Source organism: Trachypithecus francoisi, unplaced genomic scaffold, assembly GCF_009764315.1.
Source record: "Trachypithecus francoisi isolate TF-2019V2 unplaced genomic scaffold, Tfra_2.0 Lachesis_group9, whole genome shotgun sequence".
Lineage (NCBI taxonomy): Eukaryota > Metazoa > Chordata > Mammalia > Primates > Cercopithecidae > Trachypithecus > Trachypithecus francoisi.
This window is the reverse complement of record NW_022681474.1, coordinates 30,238,090-30,260,252: the sequence shown is the minus strand read 5'-3', so window position 1 is coordinate 30,260,252 and position 22,163 is coordinate 30,238,090. Positions and strand designations below refer to the sequence as shown.

Below are 22,163 nucleotides of genomic sequence, written 5' to 3'. Positions count from 1 at the left end.
CAGGTGGCCGGGGCGGGGGGAACCCAGCGCGGGCGCAGAGTATCTCTGGCGCGGGTATTCGGTGCAGCGGGTCCGCGGGAACCTTGGATGCGCGGAAGTCCCGGGACTGGGTGACGGACTGGGCTGCGACTGCGGCCGGGTGAGATTGGGAGCGGAAGGCGGCGGCGGCGCCCGGCGGAGGGCACCGGCACTGGAGGCCTCCGACAAGGGCGCAGCCGTGCGCTGCGCCCGGGCGCGCAGTGTTGACCCGCGCGCGTCCTAGCAACAGGCGGGCGCCGACTGCGGCGGGGCAGGGCGCTGCAGGTGAGTGCGGCTGGGGGTCTCCACGCCCACCCCCGCGGGGGCTCTGCAGCAGGCCGCAAGGATCGGGAAACCGAGGCAGCTCTCTGGCCCCGCCGCTGCTGCTCTCGCCTGCTCCCCTTTCCCTCTTGGGGACCAAGACCCGCCCCCTTTCTTTCTCTCTCCCAGGCCCATCTCGCACCTTCCTCCCCGCGAGACCCTGCCTCCGCCCTAGGTTGAGGACCGTCTGCTCCTCTGTCCTCGTGCCCCGCTCTGCACTACCCCGACCCCTTCACCTCCCGGATCCGCTCTCCACTTCTCCCGCCGCTTCCCTGCCTCTCCTTCCCCCAGCCCGTCTCTCTCCTCCGGCCTTGCGGCTCGGCCTCCCTCTCCCACCATGGTCTTCGCCGTCCCTTCCCTCCTCGTCCCCTTAGTGAATCCATCCCTGGAAACTTAGGGTCCCAGCTCTGACGCCCACTTCTTGTAAAGAGTCTACTGGGGGCCGTCATCCCACACTAGGCTTAGCTTTAGTTTTATTTAGGGCCCTGTTCATGCCAGTTCTGAAAGTTCGATTTTCTGCAGGTCTCACTGAATAACTTCTGCATTCTTGGAAAGCCGTGTGTGCGCGGACTCCCGGTGGATGTTACCAACCACATTCACAGATCTCAGAGCTGATGGCTGCCTTTCCATAGCCCCCTAAAGAATTCGGTTGTGCTTCTGTTTAAGTCTTAATGACGTGATTCCCGAATGGGTTTTATTTCACTAATGATGCTGGAAGCTTGAAATTGACCCTTAGAAAGAAAAACAATCTATGGTATCCATTGGATAAAGAGATTCCCAGTTTATGTAAACATTCCAGTTTATGTAAACACGTAACCAAAACTTTTTCCCTTTTAATCTTTAAACTTACTTTCTTTACTTCAAAGGTATGTGCTGTGTATTTACATGGATTTATTTTAACTATGGTTCTTAAGCCAAAAGAGCTTGGCAAAGGGTAGAAACTGGGGAGCAACTGGTCTTAATTTTAAAATCTCAGTTTTGAGTTATACTGACCATTTTTGAACACCATTTATTTATTTAATTAATTAATTAATTTATTTATTTGCTAATAACATTGAACTTGCCTTCTGGATTGTCATAGGCCACCCTGAGGTTTTCTTAAGCTGACCAACCTTCTTGAATAAAACTTGTGTACTGCTACGGTTCACTAGACTTGGAAATACGATTTGAATAGATTCAAATGTTCCATTTCTGTCAAAATTTATCTTGACGAAAATAATGATTTTGCATTTCTTAATTCTGTGCGAAGGGTCCTTCAAGAAGTTGCTATATGGTATGTTGACTACCATAGCGTTACATAATCTATTTAATTTCACATTTTTTCTTTAAAAATGTGCAAGAAGCAGTCTTTATAAGATTACCAAAACAAATGTTATGCTTGAGATTAAAGACAGACAGAACTGTTCACCTAAGTCTTTCTGTGTAAGATAAAGCTATTTGCATTTATTTCACACTATTTTACACTGATTTGCACTTATTTTATGCAACAATGGGAAACTCAAGAGTCTCACACATACACATCAGGACATATTTATGTGTTTAAATCTAAAGCATGTCTCATCGGTTAGCAATTGAAACAAAATGCTGGAATACTAAGACAAACGCCCAGAACAAACTCGTGCACTAACTTCTATGCTTTATTTCATGAACACTTTGGTATATATGTCTGGATCAGTTGTTCTCAAACCTATCTGATCCAGTACTTGGGTTTTAAAACAAATATGTTGTAATGCTGCTTTGCTATCCTGAAATCAAGATCGTAGATTATAATCTTACATATTGAATGTAGTTTTAAATATTGGTAGCATGCTAACTATAAAATGAAAGAAAATAATTGTAAGAAAATACCGGCATGTAAACACTCAAGTACCACTACACTAGAATATGTAAGGAAGTAGTCAGATGTCCAGCCTTACACAGAATGACTGAACACAGCAGCCCCAAATGCAGACTGATACAGACACGCCATGCAACTTAAATTTCTCAAATAACATTGCCATCAATGGTGTCATTTTCCAAAATGCTGAGCTCTTGGTAAAATTCCATGTAAAACAAAATATGTACAACCTTCCTTTCATTTATGATAGCTACAATTCTGGAAAATTCAGGGTGTATTAAAACTGTGACAAAATACTCCGCAATTTTTGCGAAGTGCAGAAAAATTCTAGGCTCAGGTAGTGCTTAGCTGAAGTTTTTCACTTACCAGATGCCTGGAGGTTACAGCAGAATTCTTCCTTCTGACGTACTGTCTTGCACAGAAGGATATTTTACATTGTCCGTCCTCAACACTAAAGGCCGATAATGCCCCCTTTCCTATCATGTTGATAACTACACATCTCTATAATATTTCTATACTCTTTATCAGCAGGAAGTACTGTCCTGTTGTGATCCAATGATCTTCTGTGATTGAATTTAATAGATAGTTCTAAGATTTAATACAGTACAGAAAGTAAAATCTTCAAGTCCAATCTTTGCACTTTAAGCCTTTGTAATAATGATGGGAGAAAAAAGCTAATTTTTTTCTATATTTAACTGTATAACCATTCTTCTAATATTCTGGAAGAAAGATTTTATCAGTAAGTGTTATTACAAATGAGAAAAGAGACGAGTATAGATTGTCTGCCAAAAAAGCCTTCAGTGTTCATTATGAAGTCAGAACTTGCTTTCTAACTTGGCTTTTATTTAATGTTACAGATATTGTTACTTTTTAAAAGATCTTCTTTTACAGACTAATTTCTATTTAGCCAGTGTGAAATTTGTCTCACTTGAATTTGTTTTAAATTTTACTGCTAGACTCTTCCGATAACTAATTCAGATAAAAAGTCTGAAAGACTTTCACTTATTCCTACATCTCTCACATTAACTCTTAAGAAGGTTGTGAATTACAGTAAAATGTCATTATGGGCAGGATATACAGGCAGGGAAAATAGTATTTGGATTGTCCAGATATTCTGGTAATAGGATCAATGTGTCCTATATCAATTTTAAGAAAAAAATTATATTTCACAATACTGTTCTTATTGTATTTCTTTAACTCAGAAGGCACTTGGGGAACCCGGAGCTATCAGAATCATGTTCTTCAGTCATCATTGTGATGATGCAGATATTATCACTATAAGAAAGTCGGGGTAACAGTATTCAGTTTGACAGTATAATTCTAAACAGTGTGTGTCCTGGCTCACAGGAGCGTTTGTCCCTGAAACTGCTGGCTCCCAACAGAGCTGTGAACAAAAGCCCTTAATACTAACCTCTTCCACTTCTTTGTTTTCCACTCTTGGAGTTTTCTGTTTGGGTTTTAGGATCTGTTTGAATCCTCTCTCTTAGGCCCCAGGGAAATTAGAAAGAAGTTATTAATTTCAGGGAAAATACTGGAAATTTCTTAAATACTAGTCAATTTTACCTAGTGCTGGTTTGCTACTTCATTGAACTGAAGAGCAATTAGATAATTTTAAAAAGTCAATCTTCCAAGATTAATAAGCAGAATGTGGGATGGGGAGTACTAGTTTAAAGTCTTGAGAATGAAAAATGTTCCAAGGTGGATGCTATTGTCTCTTTCTCTTTCTACTCTGATGTAGTGCATGTGCTAAGCTCAGGTCTGAGCACTGGCGGATCCCATGGGTGTGGCTCTGACAAAATCGGCGCAGTGGACTGCTGCTGGGCATGGAACTAGAACCCTCGAAATCACCCCTCTAAATGAAGCGATATTGAAAGAAATTATTATGTTTGTGGAGAGTTTTATCTATAAACATCCTCAAGAGGCAAAATTTGTTTTTGCGGAACCACTTGAGTGGAACACAAGTTTGGCGCCCTCAGCATTTGAATCAGGTTATGTTGTCAGGTAAGCCAGTCACTTGCTTCTAGGATTTGATATCTTCTTTGTACATATTTTTATCAATTGGTTCCAGGTATGGGGGTAAGTCACCTAACCTCTCTGAACCTCACAAGCCCTCTAAACCAGGGATTGTGAACCAGAGATACACAGGTGAAGTCAGGATATTCAGCTTGGCCAAAACATTATCTTTCTAAGTTTTAAATTTAAGTTTTTAAATTAAACACAATTTTAATTTTCGTGGGTAAATTTCTTTGGACAAGGTATCCATTATCCAAGTCACTACACTGCCAACATTTATTGCTGCTTTATGCCTGGCCTCTCCACCCATATGTGTGTGTGTGTGTGTGTGTGTGTGTGTGTGTATATATATATATAGGAGATAGGGTCTCGCTATGTTGCCCAGGGTGGTCTCAAATTTCTGGCCTCAAGTGATTCTCCTGTCGGAGCCTTCTAAAATGCTAGGATTACAGGCATGAGCCACCACCCCAGGTCATCCATATTCTTCTGAATTTTATTTCTATAAATGTGTAGGGTACTTCTGTATTACCTGCCAGATGCCAGGAGCCGTTGGTTTTGTGGCCTCTGATGTAGATGATATCTCTTCTGGTATTTAAATTGATCAGTTCCTGGGATAGAAGCAGGAGGCGGCGGGGAGGGGTGATGAATAATGAATTTTGATTTTGTTCAATATAAGGGAGAGAATTCTTAAGAATTACTGTTGTCCTCAGATGAGAATCTTTCAAATCTGAGATGAAAAAAAATGTACTTCTGTCTCAAACAGTGAACTCTCAATCTATCTCATTCAAACATGGCTAAAAAATACATACACACACAAAAAAATGCATAAATTATGTGAACAATTAAATATAATTATATAAGAATGTATTATTTCATTAAGCATAATTATACAATAAGAAAGCTAACACACACACACATACACACACACACACACACACACATATATTTTTGCCAGTCGCAGTTTGTTTTGCACTTTAGGCATTCTATTTTCTACCACCTTGTTCTTCTTTGGTTTGGATATGAACTTTTAAAGTCCAATCATATGAAAAACAGTTCCCTAGCTAGCCAAAGCTTCCTGTAGATGTCTTTTCCCTTTTCTCCCTTTGGGATTATTTGTGATAATAAAGTCAGAATTTCATTTTTAGAACTGCAGCAAAACCATTCTTAAACTGTATTTCAAGAGCTCTTTAATTCTTATATTGCTTGGCCTCTCTGAGTTGTTTGAAGTCATATTTATTTATTTTTTCTGGAGACGGGGTCTCGCTCTTTCGCCCAAACTGGAATGCAGTGGTGCAGTGTCGGCTCACTGCAACTTCTGCCTCTCAGATTCAAGTGGTTCTCCTGCCTCAGCCTCCTAAGTAGCTGGGAATATAGGCGCCCGCCACCACGCCTGGCTAATTTTTTGTATTTTAGTAGAGATGGGGTTTCACTGTGTTGCCCAGGCTGGTCTTGAACTCCTGAGCTCAGGCAACCCTCCTGCCTCAGCCTCCCAAAGGGTTAGGATTACAGATGTGAACCACCAAGCCCAGCCTGAAATCTTATTTTTTTTTTAATGGTGCATTTTATTTCTAACTGTGCCAGTGGTAACTTTCTCCAGAAGTGCTTGTTATTTCTGTATTGTTCAGCTTTTTTCCTAACCTTTGAAATATGGTCTTCTATGTAAAACAAATTTAAAACATATTAACTACTTGGCTGATCACATGGCTCACACCTGTAATCCCAACACTTTGAGAGGCCGAGGTGGGCCGATCACCAGAGATTAGGAGTTCAAGACCAGACTAGCCAACATGGTGAAACCCCGTCTCTACTGAAAAGACAAAAACTAGCTGGGTGTGGTAGCGTGTTCCTATAATCCCAGCTACCAAGGAGGCTGAGGCAGGAGAATTGCTTGAATCTGGGAGGTGGAGATTGCAGTGAGCCCAGATTGTGCCACAGAACTCCAACCTGGGCGACAGAGAGAAAATCCATCTCAAAAAAAAAATTAATTTTTTTAAATAAAAATGCATTTAAAGCAGATGACAGAAAAGAATATCATGATTGTAACTGCTTTGCCTCTGTACAAATTTTGTGCTCCAAGCACAAACATGACCACAATCTGACCCCTGGTTAGGTTGGCTGTGACACACACCACTCAAATCTATCACTATTTCCCCTCTATTCTTGTCTAGATTCTTTTTGCTTTGTTTCCATTCTTATATCTCAGCACACAATTATGTTTGTATTTATTTAAGACAGGGTCTGGCTCTGTTGCCCAGGCTGGACTGCAGTGGTGTGATCATAGCTCACTGCAGCTCAAACTCCTGGGTTCAATGGATCCTCCCACCTCAGCCCCTCGAGCAGCTAGGACCATAGGCACATACTACTATGCCTGGTCAATTTTTCTAATTTTTTGTAGAGACAGGATCTCACCATGTTGCTCTGACCCTTCTTGTACTTTTGGCCTCAAGAGATCCTTCTACCTTGGCCCCCTGAACTGCTGGCATTTCAGACCTGAGCCGCTGTGCCCAGCTCTGCATACAGTCTTTATGCACAGTGTTCCCTCCTGAGAAGGACATTTTTACATTTTGAAACAATTACCCCTTGATTTTTATACTTCTGTCACGTTTACTGTGCAACTTTTCCTTGGGCTAATTTCTCAGTCCGTTCTTTTTGTGTCTGACCGTTATTGATGATATCTTTGATGTTGGAAGGGTAGAGAGAGGTATTGCCGTTGTATCTGAAGGAAACTGTGCTTGCCTGGCTCTGATGAAAACCAAGATCACCTTGAAGACGGCAAAGGGTACAGCTGAGATTTTGGTCATAATGGACAATACCAGATGCTTTAACATTCAGATCTTGACTATACCCCTTGATCTACTCCCCAAACCAAAGAAAGTTCAGTAACCTGTAGCCACTCGGTGTTTGCTACGACAACAAGTGATGTCAACCAGAAATATTCTCAATTGCCCAAATAATTTATTATCAAAACAGTCCCCATGATCTCATTCATTGCCCTTTGGACCAAGCACACTCTTTTGACTTCTCTGCTGTTAGTACACTACTTATACATTTATTGAAAGTGGGGAAGCTACTTTCCTTCCAGACAGGACTCAGGTCTGGGCATCCATGTGTAAGACCAAGATTATCCTGAAGGATTTGAGCTTGGAGTCTCTGGATGTGTTTCTACCAAATAGGAATGTCCTTGGATCTTTTAAAGTAAAGGTGGATGCCTCTCCTTGTGGGTTGACCTCTCAGGCCTCCTATTCCAAAACAAGTTAAGTTTTATCTACACTGGAATTCTGCCAAAGTAGATAAATTGCCCCTTTTTTGTTAGTCTCTGCAGACATTGATGGGAATATATTTATATTTGTGGCCTTAGTTCTCATGTGATGTTGCACATTCCAAATGCACTGTGGGCAACAGTCAATAAAAGTTTGATCATCCTTTTTCTGATTAGGCTAATGAGCATCTGATACTGAAACTGATATTTCAGTCACACACTGGAAAGGTTTTATGTTTCATCAACCGCCTTCTGTCCTTTTGTGCAGATTGTTATTGATTGAATAGATGGGCATAGCCCTGTTCATGTTACATGATTGTCTTTTCCTTAGAATCATTCCAGTGTTTTCACCCTGTTATAACATTTGTCATCATCTCTCCATGTTCCCTCTTGGGGTGGGGGCTGGGGATCAAATAGCTCTACTTTCATTTCATGGAAATTGTAGGTCTCTTTGTATTATCATTTGCAATTGCTTTTGTTCTTGTCAGACCGGATGAAATTAATAATCTTCCTAAAACACCTCAGAATGAAGCCTAAATATGCTGTAAACGAAGAACAAATGACGCCACTCAATGGCAGTACCATCTGTGGTGCGTAGAACTGAGGCACTGATTCATTTGAATGTAGCTTGGGAAATTTATAAATTGGATAAGTGCTTAGAATCACGTAGTGAAAATGTTGTGACGTGATTTTTTTTCCTTCTCTGGTAGAACTACAGTATGATTTTGAATCAAATGTGCTATAATATTGTCATATTTTAGTTTTAAATCTCACTCTGCTGCATCTCAGTGATATATATGCATTGAGATAAAAATATATTCTGGTAGGAGTTGGGACAGGAAGTCAGATCGCCTGAGCAATAGCTCTCTTCCCCGCAAGAATGCACAATTCACACACAATTCATACATTTCTGGACCTTAGCTTTATGATCAATGTCATGAAAGGCTGAATTTACATGATCTCTAAGGTTACACTCAACTTATAAAATAATATTGTTTTATGAGACAGTAATTATTGCATTTTGGTAAAATTTCTAAGTCACAGTAGTAGGGTCAGTGGCCATAAGTTTTGTTACTGAGTTCTTTATTTTTTGTCTCTGAGAACTGCTAGTTTCTTAGCTATAGCCTTATTTTCTATATTACTATTTAGACATACATTTATTAAGTAATAAGACACTAAATGAGGCCAGGTGTTGTGGCCCATGCCAGTAATCCCAGCACTTTGGGAGGTGGCGATGGAAGGATGAGTCGAAGGCTAGCCTAGGCAACATAGCAAGACCCTGTCTCTAAAAAATAAATAATAATTAAACAGACCAATAAATAAATAAACAGCCAGGTGTGGTGGTGTGCGGCTGTAGTCCTATCAACTTGGGAGGCTGAGGGAGAAGGATCCCTTGAGCCCAGGAGTTTGAGGCTGCAGGGAGCTATGACTGTGCCACTGCACTCCAGCCTGGGTGACAGAGCAAGATCTTGTCTCTTAAAAAAAAGGGACACTAAACTCGATACTGGGGATTAAAGAAAAAAGACATTTTTCTGTTTTCTTACTGTAGAGTATAAACAGAATTATTAGCACCCTTCCATGGCTCTGGTTTAAAAGTGTCTCCATCAGGTCACTGGAGTTTTTGATAGCTCATTCTTCCTGACATTCACAAGGTGGGTGCAGCATTTTTCTTTCCAAGAGCTCATTCTTCAGGTATTAGAAACTGTGAGCCTAAAAACTGAAACTTCCTCTTCAAAATCTTGTCGATAGCTGGTGTTTTTTATTTTTTAAATCTATTTTTATTTTATTTTTTGAGATGGAGTCTCACTCTGTCACTCAGGTTGGAGTACAGTGGTGTGATGTTGGCTCACTGCAACCTCCACCTCCCAGGCTCAAGTGATCCTTCCACCTCAGCCTCCCAAGTAGCTGGGACCACAAGCACATGCCACCATGACTGGTTAATGTAGCTGGCATTTTATTTCTTACTTCTCTGTTAAGTTACAGGCTTCAACTGGTAGGAGCAATGAAAAATGTCACCCGTACCCTTTGCTTTCTCACCAGAAGTTTCAGTCTCTCTAGTTAAGTAGCTTGGTATCTTTGGCATTCGGTCAGCCTATTACTTCGCCCTCTCACCATCCACTTAGTGTAGGTGGCCAGCCCTTGATGTGAGTAACTTTTAGGTAACAGGCCTTTAAGAAATCTCTTCAGTCCTAAGGACATTATTCCAGAAGCTTAATTTTAGAGAAAATATACATTTTGTCAACAATGCATGTCATTGCCAAGTCTAGAAATATTTTATTCATTCATTTATTCCACAGATGTTTACCAAATGTCTTCTATGTGCATTTCCTATATGAAGTGCTGGAGATAGGGGCAGTTCCTATCTGCACCCAGCAGAATCAGACTCATCAAGTCCTTCTGTGAGCCCTCTTTTGCTGCTGTAACACATTGCCACAAATCTAATGGCTTAACACACACAAATGTATTTTCTGATAGTTCTAGAGGTCAGAAGTCTAAAATGAATCTGCAGGGCTAAAATCAAGGTATTGGCAGGGTTGCATTCCTTCTGGAGGCTTAAGGAGAATTTATTCTTTGCTTTTCCAACTTCTAGAGGCCCCTATGTTCCTTGGCTCATGACTCATAGCTCATGGCTCCTTGGCTCATGGCTCCTTGGCTCAAGGCCCCACATCACTCTGACCACTGCTTCCATCAGCATATCCGTGTCACTGCCTCTGTCCCTCCTGTCTTCCTCTTATAAGAACCCTGGTGATTATGTTTGGCTCCCTCCAGATACCCAGAATAGTCTCCCCATCTCAGGATCCTTGACTTAATTTCTATGCAAAGTCCCTTTTGCCATGTAAGGTGACATGTTCGTAGGTTTTGGAGATTCGGATGTGAACATTATTCTGTCTCCCTTAGTTCCTATCCTCTTGTTTTTAATCTAGTGAGATCATCAGTAATAAGTAATCTGGGTCAGTCAGATTTACTTTTTCTGATGAACTAGCAACATTTTATATCTATGTATCTACATTGCAATTCAAAATATATTAGATTAGGCCAGTGGTGGCTCACGCCTGTAATCCCAGTACTCTGGGAGGCTGAGGTGTGTGGATCCCTTAAGCTCAGGAATTCAAGACTAGCCTGGTCAACATGGTGTAACCCTGTGTCTACTAAAAATACAAAAATTAGTGAGGCATAGTGGCGCACACCTCTAGTTCCAGCTACTTGGAGGCTGAGGTGGGAGGATTGCTTGAGCTCAGGAGGCAGATGTTGCAGTGACCCGAGATCATGCCACTGCACTCCAACCTGGGTGACAGAGTGATACCCTGTTTCAAAAAAAAAAAAAAAGGCTAGATCAGGTGTTAAGGTGTCAGGAGTTTCATCAGAGATAGCCTCCTGTAATACAAAACCTAGACAGTTTAGTTAATGTTGTAAGTGGTAGAAATCTATAGAAATCACTTCCTTGAAAACATCTTAATATTTTTTTAAATGCCAACCTGAAAAAAAATCATTAAAATGGATAGAAACACAAAGCTAGGAGACTCAATAACTTTTGATCAGAAAGAGTCCGTTGAGAAAAACTGCCTGTTATCCCGAGGCAAACCAAATAAAGGAGTTTAGAGTGGGAAAGGAATTCACAGAGAGGATCCAGTTTGCCTTGAATTTGCTTTTTATTTTTTCATAGCTTTTTTATTCATAAACACAGTGTAGCCAAGAAAACTTCTAACCACTAGTTACTGTGGTGTAAAAATTTTATAAATAAAATAACATTAGAAATCTCCAAAGCATGAATGGTTTTGCAGAACCAATGATTTTTAAAAAGATGCCAGAAATCAACACGTTTTAGAAAACAAAAACTGTGACTATTTGAGTCCAATTGTGAATTCAAGAAATTGCTAAAAAAAAAATATTCCTTGCTTATATCCTATTGGTCACTAGGGTTGCTGGTAAGTTTGAGGATTTAAGTGGAAGAAAGTGGGAAAATAGATGAGCTACTAACCAGATGTATTTATATTTTCTGTATTTTATAATGAGATATAGGAATAATCTGTCTACATGTCTTAAATTTAACTTCTACTGGCCTCCAGGTAGCATGAGGCTTTCCATTTTTTTATTTTTATTTTTAGTGAAACAACAGTCAAATCAGAAGAAGTTGATAAAAATGGACAGCCTTTGCTATTTCTCTCTGTACCACAAATTAAAATTAGGAGCTTTGGGCAGCTGTCACGCTTGTTACTTATTGCCAAAACTGCGAAGTTGAAGGAAGCCCAAGCATGTGTTGAAGGTGATCTTAATGCTCCAGTCTGTGATTTGAACTTTTAGAAATAATCTTGCTGGGGAAGTGGGGAAAGGGTGGGAGAATCATTTGTTAGAGTCTCTTGAAAAAATTTCTACAATCTACAAGGTAAAAAGTCAAATGTACAACTTCATGAAAATGTTATTAATTTTCCTTGGCTGCAATATTATGCTCCTATCAAATTTCAGCTTTAAAATGAAAGGCCTGTTACCTTACCACTGGTAAATTTCTAGGTTTCTGATTTTAGCATGTGGTTTGAAAGAGAACCTTCTCAGCTTCTGGAAAGCACAGGGGGCTGTAGCCTGTTAGGTCAGCGTCAGGAGAGAAGACAGATGACAAGGGCCGGCCTCTGAATCCACTCTCTCTCAGCCTACTGCCAAGGAATAGATTGAATGATTACAATCTATTTCCTTTCAAATGAACATAGGCTCTTTCTTTAGCAGAGACAGACTTTAATCATCTCCCTTTCCACTTTTCTTTTTTTTTTTTTTGAGACGGAGTCTCGCTCTGTCGCCCGGGCTGGAGTGCAGTGGCCGGATCTCAGCTCACTGCAAGCTCCGCCTCCCGGGTTTACGCCATTCTCCTGCCTCAGCCTCCCAAGTAGCTGGGACTACAGGCGCCAGCCACCTCGCCCGGCTAGATTTTTGTATTTTTTAGTAGAGACGGGGTTTCACCATGTTAGCCAGGATGGTCTCGATCTCCTGACCTCGTGATCCGCCCGTCTCGGCCTCCCAAAGAGCTGGGATTACAGGCTTGAGCCACCGCGCCCGGCCCTCCCTTTCCACTTTTCTCAGCCATATTCTGCTGTGGGCTTCACAGCCTTCTGTGAATAGTTACAGTCATTCAAATCTGTGACAAATATCTTTCTTCTTCTTAAAGATATGTGATGTTTGCACTATCATCTAATCATCTAACATGCAAAAAATGAATGTGGTTGCCTGCTATAATTGTGTTGTAAATGTTTCTTATGAGTAGAAATATCTAATCATAGGTGACAATGTATGTGTTTTGCTTTATTGGAATTCTGTGACTAATGAGTTTCTGGCACAAGGTACTTGAATTCTGCCCATTTCTGTGTGAGATGGGAAGAGGGTCTTTTTTTAATTTTATTTTAAAGATGCCAACCTCAGGACAGCAACCTCTTTTTATGCCTTAACTATTACTCCTTATTAGGTGAGGGTATCATGTCTTGAAGAGTAAAGCTGAATTCAAGAAGGTAGTTAATAGATGAAGGATTGTTCATTCAATTCAACTTAATTGGTAGACATAATACATAGATTTCTATATAGCTAAATACTTATCCATTAACTAAATACTTATCCTTTGCTGCTTTTTGCCATTTCTGCAAGAATTTTGGTATAACCCTTAGTTTCACGTCCAAGTTGCGTAGTACATGGCAATTTGGTAGTCAGGTTTATGCCATTCCTCAGAATCCACCTGCTCTGTCTTTTTGTAAATCTCTGTGTGATGACAGTCATAAGGTTGTTAAGTTGAGATGCTCAATAAATGATTGATTCCTTGGTCTCCTTTTTGTTGCTCTTCTCCCCCAGTGAAGTCCTTTTCTCAGCCCTAAGTCTGTGGAATATCCCATGACCACATTGGAAGGTTAATGCCTTCACTGTACTTTTCTTCATTTCATTTAAGTTAAGCTTTCTGAATCAGTCTTACAGGCCTTCCTCTCCACTCTCATCTCAATGCATATATACTTTCATTTTCTCAAATTTCTCCATTCTAAACAAGGGTTTTCCCCTTTCTCCTTCATTTTCAACCATATTAGTTTTTAACATTAACCAAATTCTGTTTTCAGCATCTCTAGGTTCAATTTTCACATCTTTATCAGCCTTGATCATGAATTGGTATTTATTTTTCACTATAATTTTAATATATATATAATTGCATTATACATATATATATATATATATATATATATATATATGGCTAGATGTGTTTTGCAGCTGTAAGATCACATGGCATTGCAAATATTAAGCAGTTTGAATAGGTGCAAAAGAGTGCTAGGGGGTCTGTAGCCTTAGGAAAGCATGCTATTTTGGAAAGAAAGCCTTTATAAATACCCAGCCCTGCTACACACACACATATACACATGCCCGTATAGTTCTAGTGATGATTCTTTTAAGGAGATCACTATTTCTCTATCTTCAAATAAATTCTGAATATATTAATTGAATGTGCATTCTGAACAAAGCCCCACAGCCAATTAAAAAAGAAAGAAAGAATGACTGTCTTGGTCTTTGTGCTATTAGGGAGATATATAGATGATATTACAATAGAAACTAGAGCATCTCATGAAATAGAAGAAAGTTCCTAAAAGCAATGGAATCTCAGACGTAGAGATGAATTCTAATTGGGTCGATTAGAAAGAGCTTAATGAAAGAAACACATTTGAATGGATTTTGAAGGATTTATTAGTTTTAATGTTTCTTGTGCTAGAAGACAAGAGGATAATTTTTATTTGTCTTCCTTTTTTTTTTTTTTGGCAGCTAACAGAGACCCCATAGTAAAAATCCTGGGCTCCGATTATAATACAATGAAAGGAGACTCAATTGCATTAAATAATCTTGGTAAAATTACCAGAGATGATGATCCTGAAAGTGAAATTAAGATGAAGATTGCTATGCTGCTTAAGCAGTTGGATCTGCACCTTCTCAATCATTCTCTAAAACGTATTTCCTTGTGAGTGTTTTTCAAAAAGGAACCTCTATTGTATTGAGCAAAGATTGTGCCACTGAACTCCAGCCTGGGTGACAGAGCAAGACTGTCTCTCAAAATAGATACATAAATAAATAATAAAATATTAAAATTAAAAATTAAAAAGGAAGCTTTAAAAATTAGTTACAAAGTTGCTTTCAGAGTTTTAGAAAAAAAAGACACAAAAAATAAAGCATGGAAGTTATTGCTATGGATTTAACTTTACATTTTATTGGAACAAACAATTTTCTTCGGATTCATTTATTCCAGTTCTAAAAATTAAAAATTGCAGGTAACATTGCTAAAACATTCTGGTGAGGTTTCATGAAATTCTGAAGACATTAGGTGGCCTTGTTATTTTCAAAGGCTCTCAAGACTATTGCACAAATTATTAAATTATAATGCAGATATCATGTAGAGTTTGTATAGTCCAAAGCATGTTCATTTTCTAATATTTTTAGTATTAGAATATTATCAGCATGAAATAAAGTGAATATTTAGTGGAGTATATTTAATGTTGCATTAAACATGAATCACTGATTACTTGATGTGTTGACAGTGCTGTTATAAAATTATGGCATGGCTAAAATTAACTGCAGTTTTAATTACAAAAAAGATATTTCTCCTGATACAATGAAATGTGTTCATGTGTTTCCTAGATTCTGTTTAAAGTATTTAAGCTGACATTTTAAACATTTATTTCAGAGAAATAAGTTTAAGTCCTGTGGCGGTGAAGAAGAATATAGAACTGCTCAAACGTTTCTCAGGAAAAGGAGACCAAACAGTCTTGGAATCTATTGAATATACCTCAGGTTTGATGTTTTCTGAGGCTCATTTTATGTTATTTACGTTTTCATAATTACATTTGCATAATGCTTTCAATGTCTACAATACAAGAGAAGGTTTAAGAAGGGGAAAGCTGAAAATTTCCACAATATTTATTTTGTGGAAGCCCACACTTTTTACCAAACTCCAGGTTAAAGAACTGTTAATTGCTTGATGATTGATTTCAGATTATGAATTTTCAAATGGATGTCGAGCCCCACCATGGAGACAAACTCACGGGGAAATTTGTTATGTGCTGGTGAAACCTCACGATGGTGAGACTCTGTGCATTACTTGCAGTGCAGGAGGAGTATTTTTAAATGGTGTAAGTACATTTTTAAAAACATAACTAAAACCAGTGGACTTTGGCTGGTAGCTGTAGATGTCTCAAGGGTGTGTCCCAATGACCACAGAGAATGAATTACTGTTCTGTAGGATAGAAGCAGGTTCCTTTGATATATGCTTGCTGGGCAAATCCAAAGTAGCTTCAGAATAAGCTCTCTTATTCTCCACTGCAGGTCATTAAGCCAATCTGATAAGAAATGGGCTTCAAAGTGACCCATTCCACTTTATAAATGTCTTTAACATAATCACTTCACTGATTTGTTACACAGCAACCAAAGGATAGAAAGGTCAAAAAAGGAACACTGAGATAATACAGATGTCCTAACTGCAGCTTGCATCCTAAGAGTTGTGCATTACTCTTAGGGACAGAGGGAAAGAGAGGGGCTTATCTAAACGTAGAAGGTTGGAGACAGTGCCCCATTAAGCTGGGACCCAGACCGCTGGGGAGGGTCCACTTCCAGGCTGTGCTGGTCCCCACAGAGTTCAGACCATCTCCATGAGGCAGGGCTGCAGATCTCTGGCGAGTGGGCACTGCCCAGTTAATGCTTGTACCTCGGGAAGAGGATCCTTGTAGAGCTGGCAGAGCTGGGACCCGGACCTGTGAAAGTGGAGCACTGGATGGCTGATAGTGATATTTCCCAGGGGGTGTGGTGAGCCTGTTTCTGGGACTGTGAAAAATAAACAAACCTGGAAACTGGAACCAACTGTTGCTACTGGAAGCAACTGCCACTGCGTGGAAGGAAGGGCCGTTGCTGGGGTGACTCTAACAGGGCCAGTGGGCCAGCAGGAAGCAGCAGGTCCCTCCTCCCTCTCCCAGCCTTTCAGTCTTCCTTTAGCTGATTCTAATGACGGAGCCTAACCTAGCCTGGCAAAGGAGAAATACGACATTGCAGACTCCCGCGTGAGTAGCACAAAGTAGAGGCTGGGTGACTGGGCTTTGAGCTGAGTGATAAACAGCACACAGTGTTCTGGATTAAAACACTTTTAGTCTCATCCCTATTCACAGAACCACCTGGAAGGAGCTTAGCTTTCACCTCTGCAACATCCTGCCCTCAGTATCTTCAACATAAATTTGGAACTTAGAAACAAAATTCTATAATGAGGACCCAAGTCCTTAATGGGGACCCAGCCATCACAGGGGACTGCCTGGAGGGTTGTTACATGTTGGCTTCGGTTGGTACCAAAATGCTGGAGCCTCCTTTCTGATTACCTGTAATCATCTTTCTGACATGCCTTTTGGTGCTTTTCTTGTTAGCATGACACTGAGCTTGTTTCTACAAAGAGGAAGTAGACAAATAAGATTTTGCTTTGATTTGTCATGATATTTTAGAAAAACAAAATCTCTAATTAGGAATAAAGGGACAAAAGAAGGAATGATTTTCTTTGACCGTCTGGAGGGGGGCAGGGAGTCTTTATTTCTATCAGAGATTATTATTGATCTACATACATATAACTTATTTGGCATGGAGATATCTAAGTACCCTTTAAGTTTTAAAAAAGTGAAAGATGAGGACGATAAAGCTACTCAATAATTACAACAAAATTTAAAACACACTAGTCATATGTATAGAAATGCTTTTGTGTACAGTTATATATAACACACTGCAGTTATATGTATTTATATATATACAGTTATGTGATGTGTGTGTACATATATATTCTGTTATGGAAGAACAACAGAGGTAGGGAAGAAAAGGAAAATATGGAAGGAAAGAGACAAGAAGAGAAAGAGCACATGGGTGTGTGGACAGATTGTTACATAGAGATCTAGAAAATAAGCCTATAGCAGCCATGCCACAGAAGAACAGAGTGTGACAAGCAGAAACATAGGCTTTTCCATAGTTAAATTCTAACCTTGAAGACTTTTATGACATCGTCAGCTAAGGCTCGTGAGGTCATAATGCATTTTCAGAGTAGAGGAGAGCGGAGAGAAGGAAGCTCTCACTTCTCTGCTCAATAGCAGAGTGCCTTACATGCATACAGGAGGTACTCAGTAAAGCCTTGCTGAATGATTGAACAATTGAATGAAGGAAGGAATGAGTGAATGAATGGAAAAGTAGATAACATTAAATTAAGGGGGAAGGATTTTGCCTATACATTTCATGTATAAAGGCTACCATATAGATCCTTCAGAGATGAAAACAATACGTGTGCTTAGCTTGTGATGTACTGATCAGGATCTTATAATTGTTCTTATGTTAAATGTAGAACGAAACTTGTTTTTTCCCAAAGGGCAAAACAGATGATGAAGGGGACGTTAATTATGAGAGAAAAAGTTCAATTTATAAAGACCTTGTCACATTTTTAAGAGAAAAATCACCAAAATTTTCAGAAAATATGTTTAAACAGGTAAGTTTTATGGTTTCTTTTGAGCTTTCATAGCATTATGTTACTAAACTACAACTTTCTATGGTACAAGGAAAATAGTAACTTTGCCTATTTTTGGACACTTTTTGTTATTAGTGTTTTTTTTTTTACAATATAACGTAACATAAAAATATTGTAAATGTAGTATCATTGTTCAGGGTTCAGTGCCATTAATTACATTCACAATGTTGTACAAATATCACTATTGTCAATTTCCAAGTCTTTTTCATCTCTCCAGCTTAAACTCTACACCCATTAAGTAGTAATTCCCCATTCCTTCTTTCCTGACTTCCTGGTTAACTCTGATCTGCTATTTCTATCAGTTTGCTTATTTTAGATATTTATTGTCACTGGAATGATATAATATTTGTCCTTTTGTGTCTGGCTTCTTTCGCTTAGCACAGTGTTTTCAAGGCTAATCCATGCTATAGCATGTATGATAATTTCATTCTTTCATGGTAGAATAATATTTTGTTTATGTGTAGACCATATTTGGTTTATGCATTCATCATTGACGGACATTTGGGTTGTTTCCACCTTTCAGGTATGGTTAATATGCTGCTATGAATATTGGTGTACGGGTATCTGTTGAGTTACTATTTTCAATTCTTTTGGCTCTTTTCCTAAAAGTGGAATTTCTGGGTCATATGGCAATTCTGTATTTAACTTTTGGAGGAACTGCCAACGTGTTTTCCACGGGGCCACACCGATTTCATTCTCACCAGCATTATCCAAAGATTCCACTTTCTTCACATCCTTGTTAACACTTCTTATTTTCTAGGTTGTTTTTTAATTACAAACATCATATATTTACAAATATAATTACAAATATAATTACAAATATAATTACAAATAGTCAGTGTCATTAGGAATTTGATTTGCATTTCCATAACGATTAGTGATGTCAACCATATTTTCATGTATTTGTTGGTTATTTGTATATCTTCTTTGAAGAAATGTCTGCTTGAGTCCTTAGCTTATATTTTAAGTTGAATCTTTTTGTTGTTGTAGTTTTTGTATACACCCGATATTAACCCCTTATCAGATACAAGGTTTGCAAATTTTTCTCTTGTTATGCAGATTGCCTTTTAACTTTCTTGATAGTGTCCTTTGATGCAGAAACATTTTTACTTTTGATGAAGCCTAATTTGCCTCTTTTTTCTTATGTTGCCTGTGCTTTTGAAGTCATATTTAAGAAATCATTGCCAAATCCAAGGTCATGAAAAATTTGCCCCTGTTTTTCCTCTAAGGATTGTATAGTTTTAGCTCTTAAATTTAGGCCCTTGATCTCTTTTGAGTTGATTTGTGTCCATTTGGAGACTAATGAAATTTAGGGTCCAATTTCATTCTTTTGCATATGGATATTCAGTTTTCCCAGCACCATTCGTTGAAGAGATTGTTCTTTCTCCTTTGGGTGGTCTTAGCATTCTTGTTGAAAATCAATTGATCATAGATGGAAGAGTTTACTTGGGGACTTTTAATTCTATTCCATTGGTCTGTATGTCTTTCTTTATGTCAGTATCACACTGGTTTGATTACTATAGTTATAGTAGTTTTGACATCAGGAAGTGTGAGTCCTCAAACTTTGTTCCTGTTTTTTAATACTGTTTTGGCTATTTGGTTTTCCTTGACACTCTATATGAATTTTAGGCTTGGTTTTACATTTCTGCAAAAAGTGTCATTGGGATTTTGATAGAGATTTCATTGAATTTATGAATTGCTTTAAATAGTATTGCCATCTTAACCATATTAAGTCCTCCAGTTTATGAACAGGAGATATCTTTCCATTTAGTTGTATATTTAATGACTTTCAGCAATGTTTAGAAGTTTTCAGTGTACAAGTTTTTCTCCTTTGTTATATTTACTCATTAACATTTTATTTTTGATGCTACTGTAAATGAAATTATTTTCTAAATTTTATTTTTGATTATTCACTGCTAGTGTGTAGCAATGCAACTTTTGAGTGATCAAATCAGATCTAATTTTTGAGTGTTAAAGTCAAGATTGAATTTCACAACTTCACTGAATTCATTTAACTCTGTGTGTGTGTGTTTGTGTGTGTGTATCTTAGGTTTTTCTGCATACAAGATCATGCCATCTGCATACAGATAGTTTTACTTCTTCCTTTCCGATTTAGACGCTTTTACAATTTCTTTTTCTTTACTTATTACTGTGGCTAGGACTTCCTGGACTATGTTGAATAAGAGTGGTAACAGCAGGCATCCTTGTCTGATTCCTGATTTTTTTTTTTTTTTTTGAGATGGAGTTTCACTCTGTCACCCAGGCTGGAGTGCAGTGTTGTGATTTTGGCGCACTGCAACCTTCACCTCTCCTCCTGGGTTCAGGTGATTCTTGCGCCTTAGGCTCCTGAGTAGCTGGGTTCACAGGCACCTGCAACCATGCTCTGTGAATTTTTAGATTTTTAGTAGAGATGGGTTTTCACCATGTTGGCCAGGCTGGTCTCGAACTCTTGACCTTAAGTAATCTGCCTGCCTCGGCCTCCCAAAATGCTGGGATTACAGCTGTGAGCCACCATGCCTAGCCTGACTCCTGATCTTAATTAAAAAACTTTTAGGCTTTCACTATTGAGCCTGATGTTAGCTATGGGATTTTCCTATATGGCCTTTAGCATGTTGAGGAAGTTGCCTTCTATTCAGTTTTCCTTTTCTTTTCTTTTTTTGAGATGGAGTCTTGCTGTGTCACCCAGGCTGGAGTGCAGTGGTGTGATCTTGGCTCACTGCAACCTCCACCTCCCGAGTTCATGCTATTCTTCTTCCTCAACCTCCCTAGTAGCTGGGATTCCAGGTACACACCATCACAGCCGGCTAATTTTTGTATTTTTAGTAGAGATGGGGTTTTGCATGTTGGCCAAGCTGGTCTCAAACTCCTAACCTCAGGTGTTCCACCTGTCTCAGCCTCCCAAAGTGCTGGGATTACAGGTGTGAGCCACCATCCCGGCTCCAGTTTTCCTTTTCTTGGTGCACCCATCATTTGGTAGACCCTCCTGAGTAAAAGATGCACATTGGAGGGAAAAATTGAGGATTTGGGTGTCAGAGAATACCTTTATTATTTTCTCTCAGTTGTTTGTAGAGTAATGATTTGAAATTAATTTTTAGTTAGCATTTCAAAGGCTTATATTTCCACGCAAACTGTTTTGGCTTTTTCCCCTCTTTGGAGACCTTTAGGATCTTCTTTGGTGTTCTGTAATTTTTGTGGTATGGTTTGTGCAGATTTTTGTTTCTTTTTGAGATTCATCTATGCTTTTGCATCTATCATTAATTTATTGCTTTTATGGATGTGTATTATTCCATTGTATGGGTATGCCACTATTTGTTTATCCACTTACCTGTTAATGGATGTGTGGTTATTTCAGGTTTTGGGCTATTACAAATAAGACTACTAAGAACATTTTTGTACAATACAAAGATTTGTATGATCATATAGTCTCATTGTGCCTAGGTTAAAAACCTAAGAATGAAATGGTAAGGTCATATGGTAGTTGTATGTTTAACTTTTTAAGCAACCGGTAAACTGCTCTCCATAGTGGTTGTAATATTTTACATTGGTGTAGGCAATGTATGAGAGTCCCAGTTCTTCCACATACTCATCACTAACCATTATGGTCAGTCCTTTAACTACAGGCATTCTAATAGGTGTGTACTGGTATCTCCTTTGGTTTTAATTTGCATTTCTTGAATGCATCTTTTCATGTGCTTATTGGCCATTCACATTATCTTATGTGGTAAAGTGTCTATTCAGACTCTGTGCATTTTTTCATTGGGATATTCAGTTTTTTATTGAGTTGCAACAGATCTTTATTATGTTCTTGGCTTATATATTCTGTTAGATATATGAAATATAAATATTTCCTCCCAATCTGGGTCTTGTATTTTTTATTTATTTATTTATTTTTGAGACGGAGTCTCGCTCTGTCGCCCAGGCTGGAGTGCAGTGGTGCGATCTTGGTTTGTTGCAAGCTCCGCCTCCCGGGTTCACACCTTTCTCCTGCCTCAGCCTTCTGAGTAGCTGGGACTACAGGCGTCCACCACTGTGCCCGGCTAATTTTTTTTTTTGTATTTTTAGTAGAGACGGGATTTCACCGTGTTAGCCAGGTTGGTCTCGATCACCTTACCTCATGATCCGTCCAACTTGGCCTCCCAAAGTGCTGGGATTACAGGCGTGAGCCACTGTGCCCT

At 39.1% G+C, this 22,163-nt stretch overlaps 1 protein-coding gene across 3 annotated transcripts in view; it reads left to right on the top strand.

Moving 5' to 3' along the window:
- The first annotated feature begins 206 nt into the window (after positions 1–206).
- The window catches only part of ARMC4 (armadillo repeat containing 4), a 206,319-nt gene continuing 184,362 nt past the window's right edge, over positions 207–22,163 (top strand). The window contains exons 1-2 of one of the 3 annotated variants that reach the window (XM_033208995.1): positions 16,328–16,501; positions 17,833–17,949. In XM_033208995.1, coding sequence (XP_033064886.1) covers positions 17,938–17,949 — 12 coding nt within the window. In that variant the 5' untranslated portion in view covers positions 16,328–16,501; positions 17,833–17,937. Of the gene's footprint in view, positions 304–16,327; positions 16,502–17,614; positions 17,950–22,163 lie in introns of those variants that run through there. The other 2 variants (XM_033208997.1, XM_033208996.1) reach the window with 2 other exon arrangements.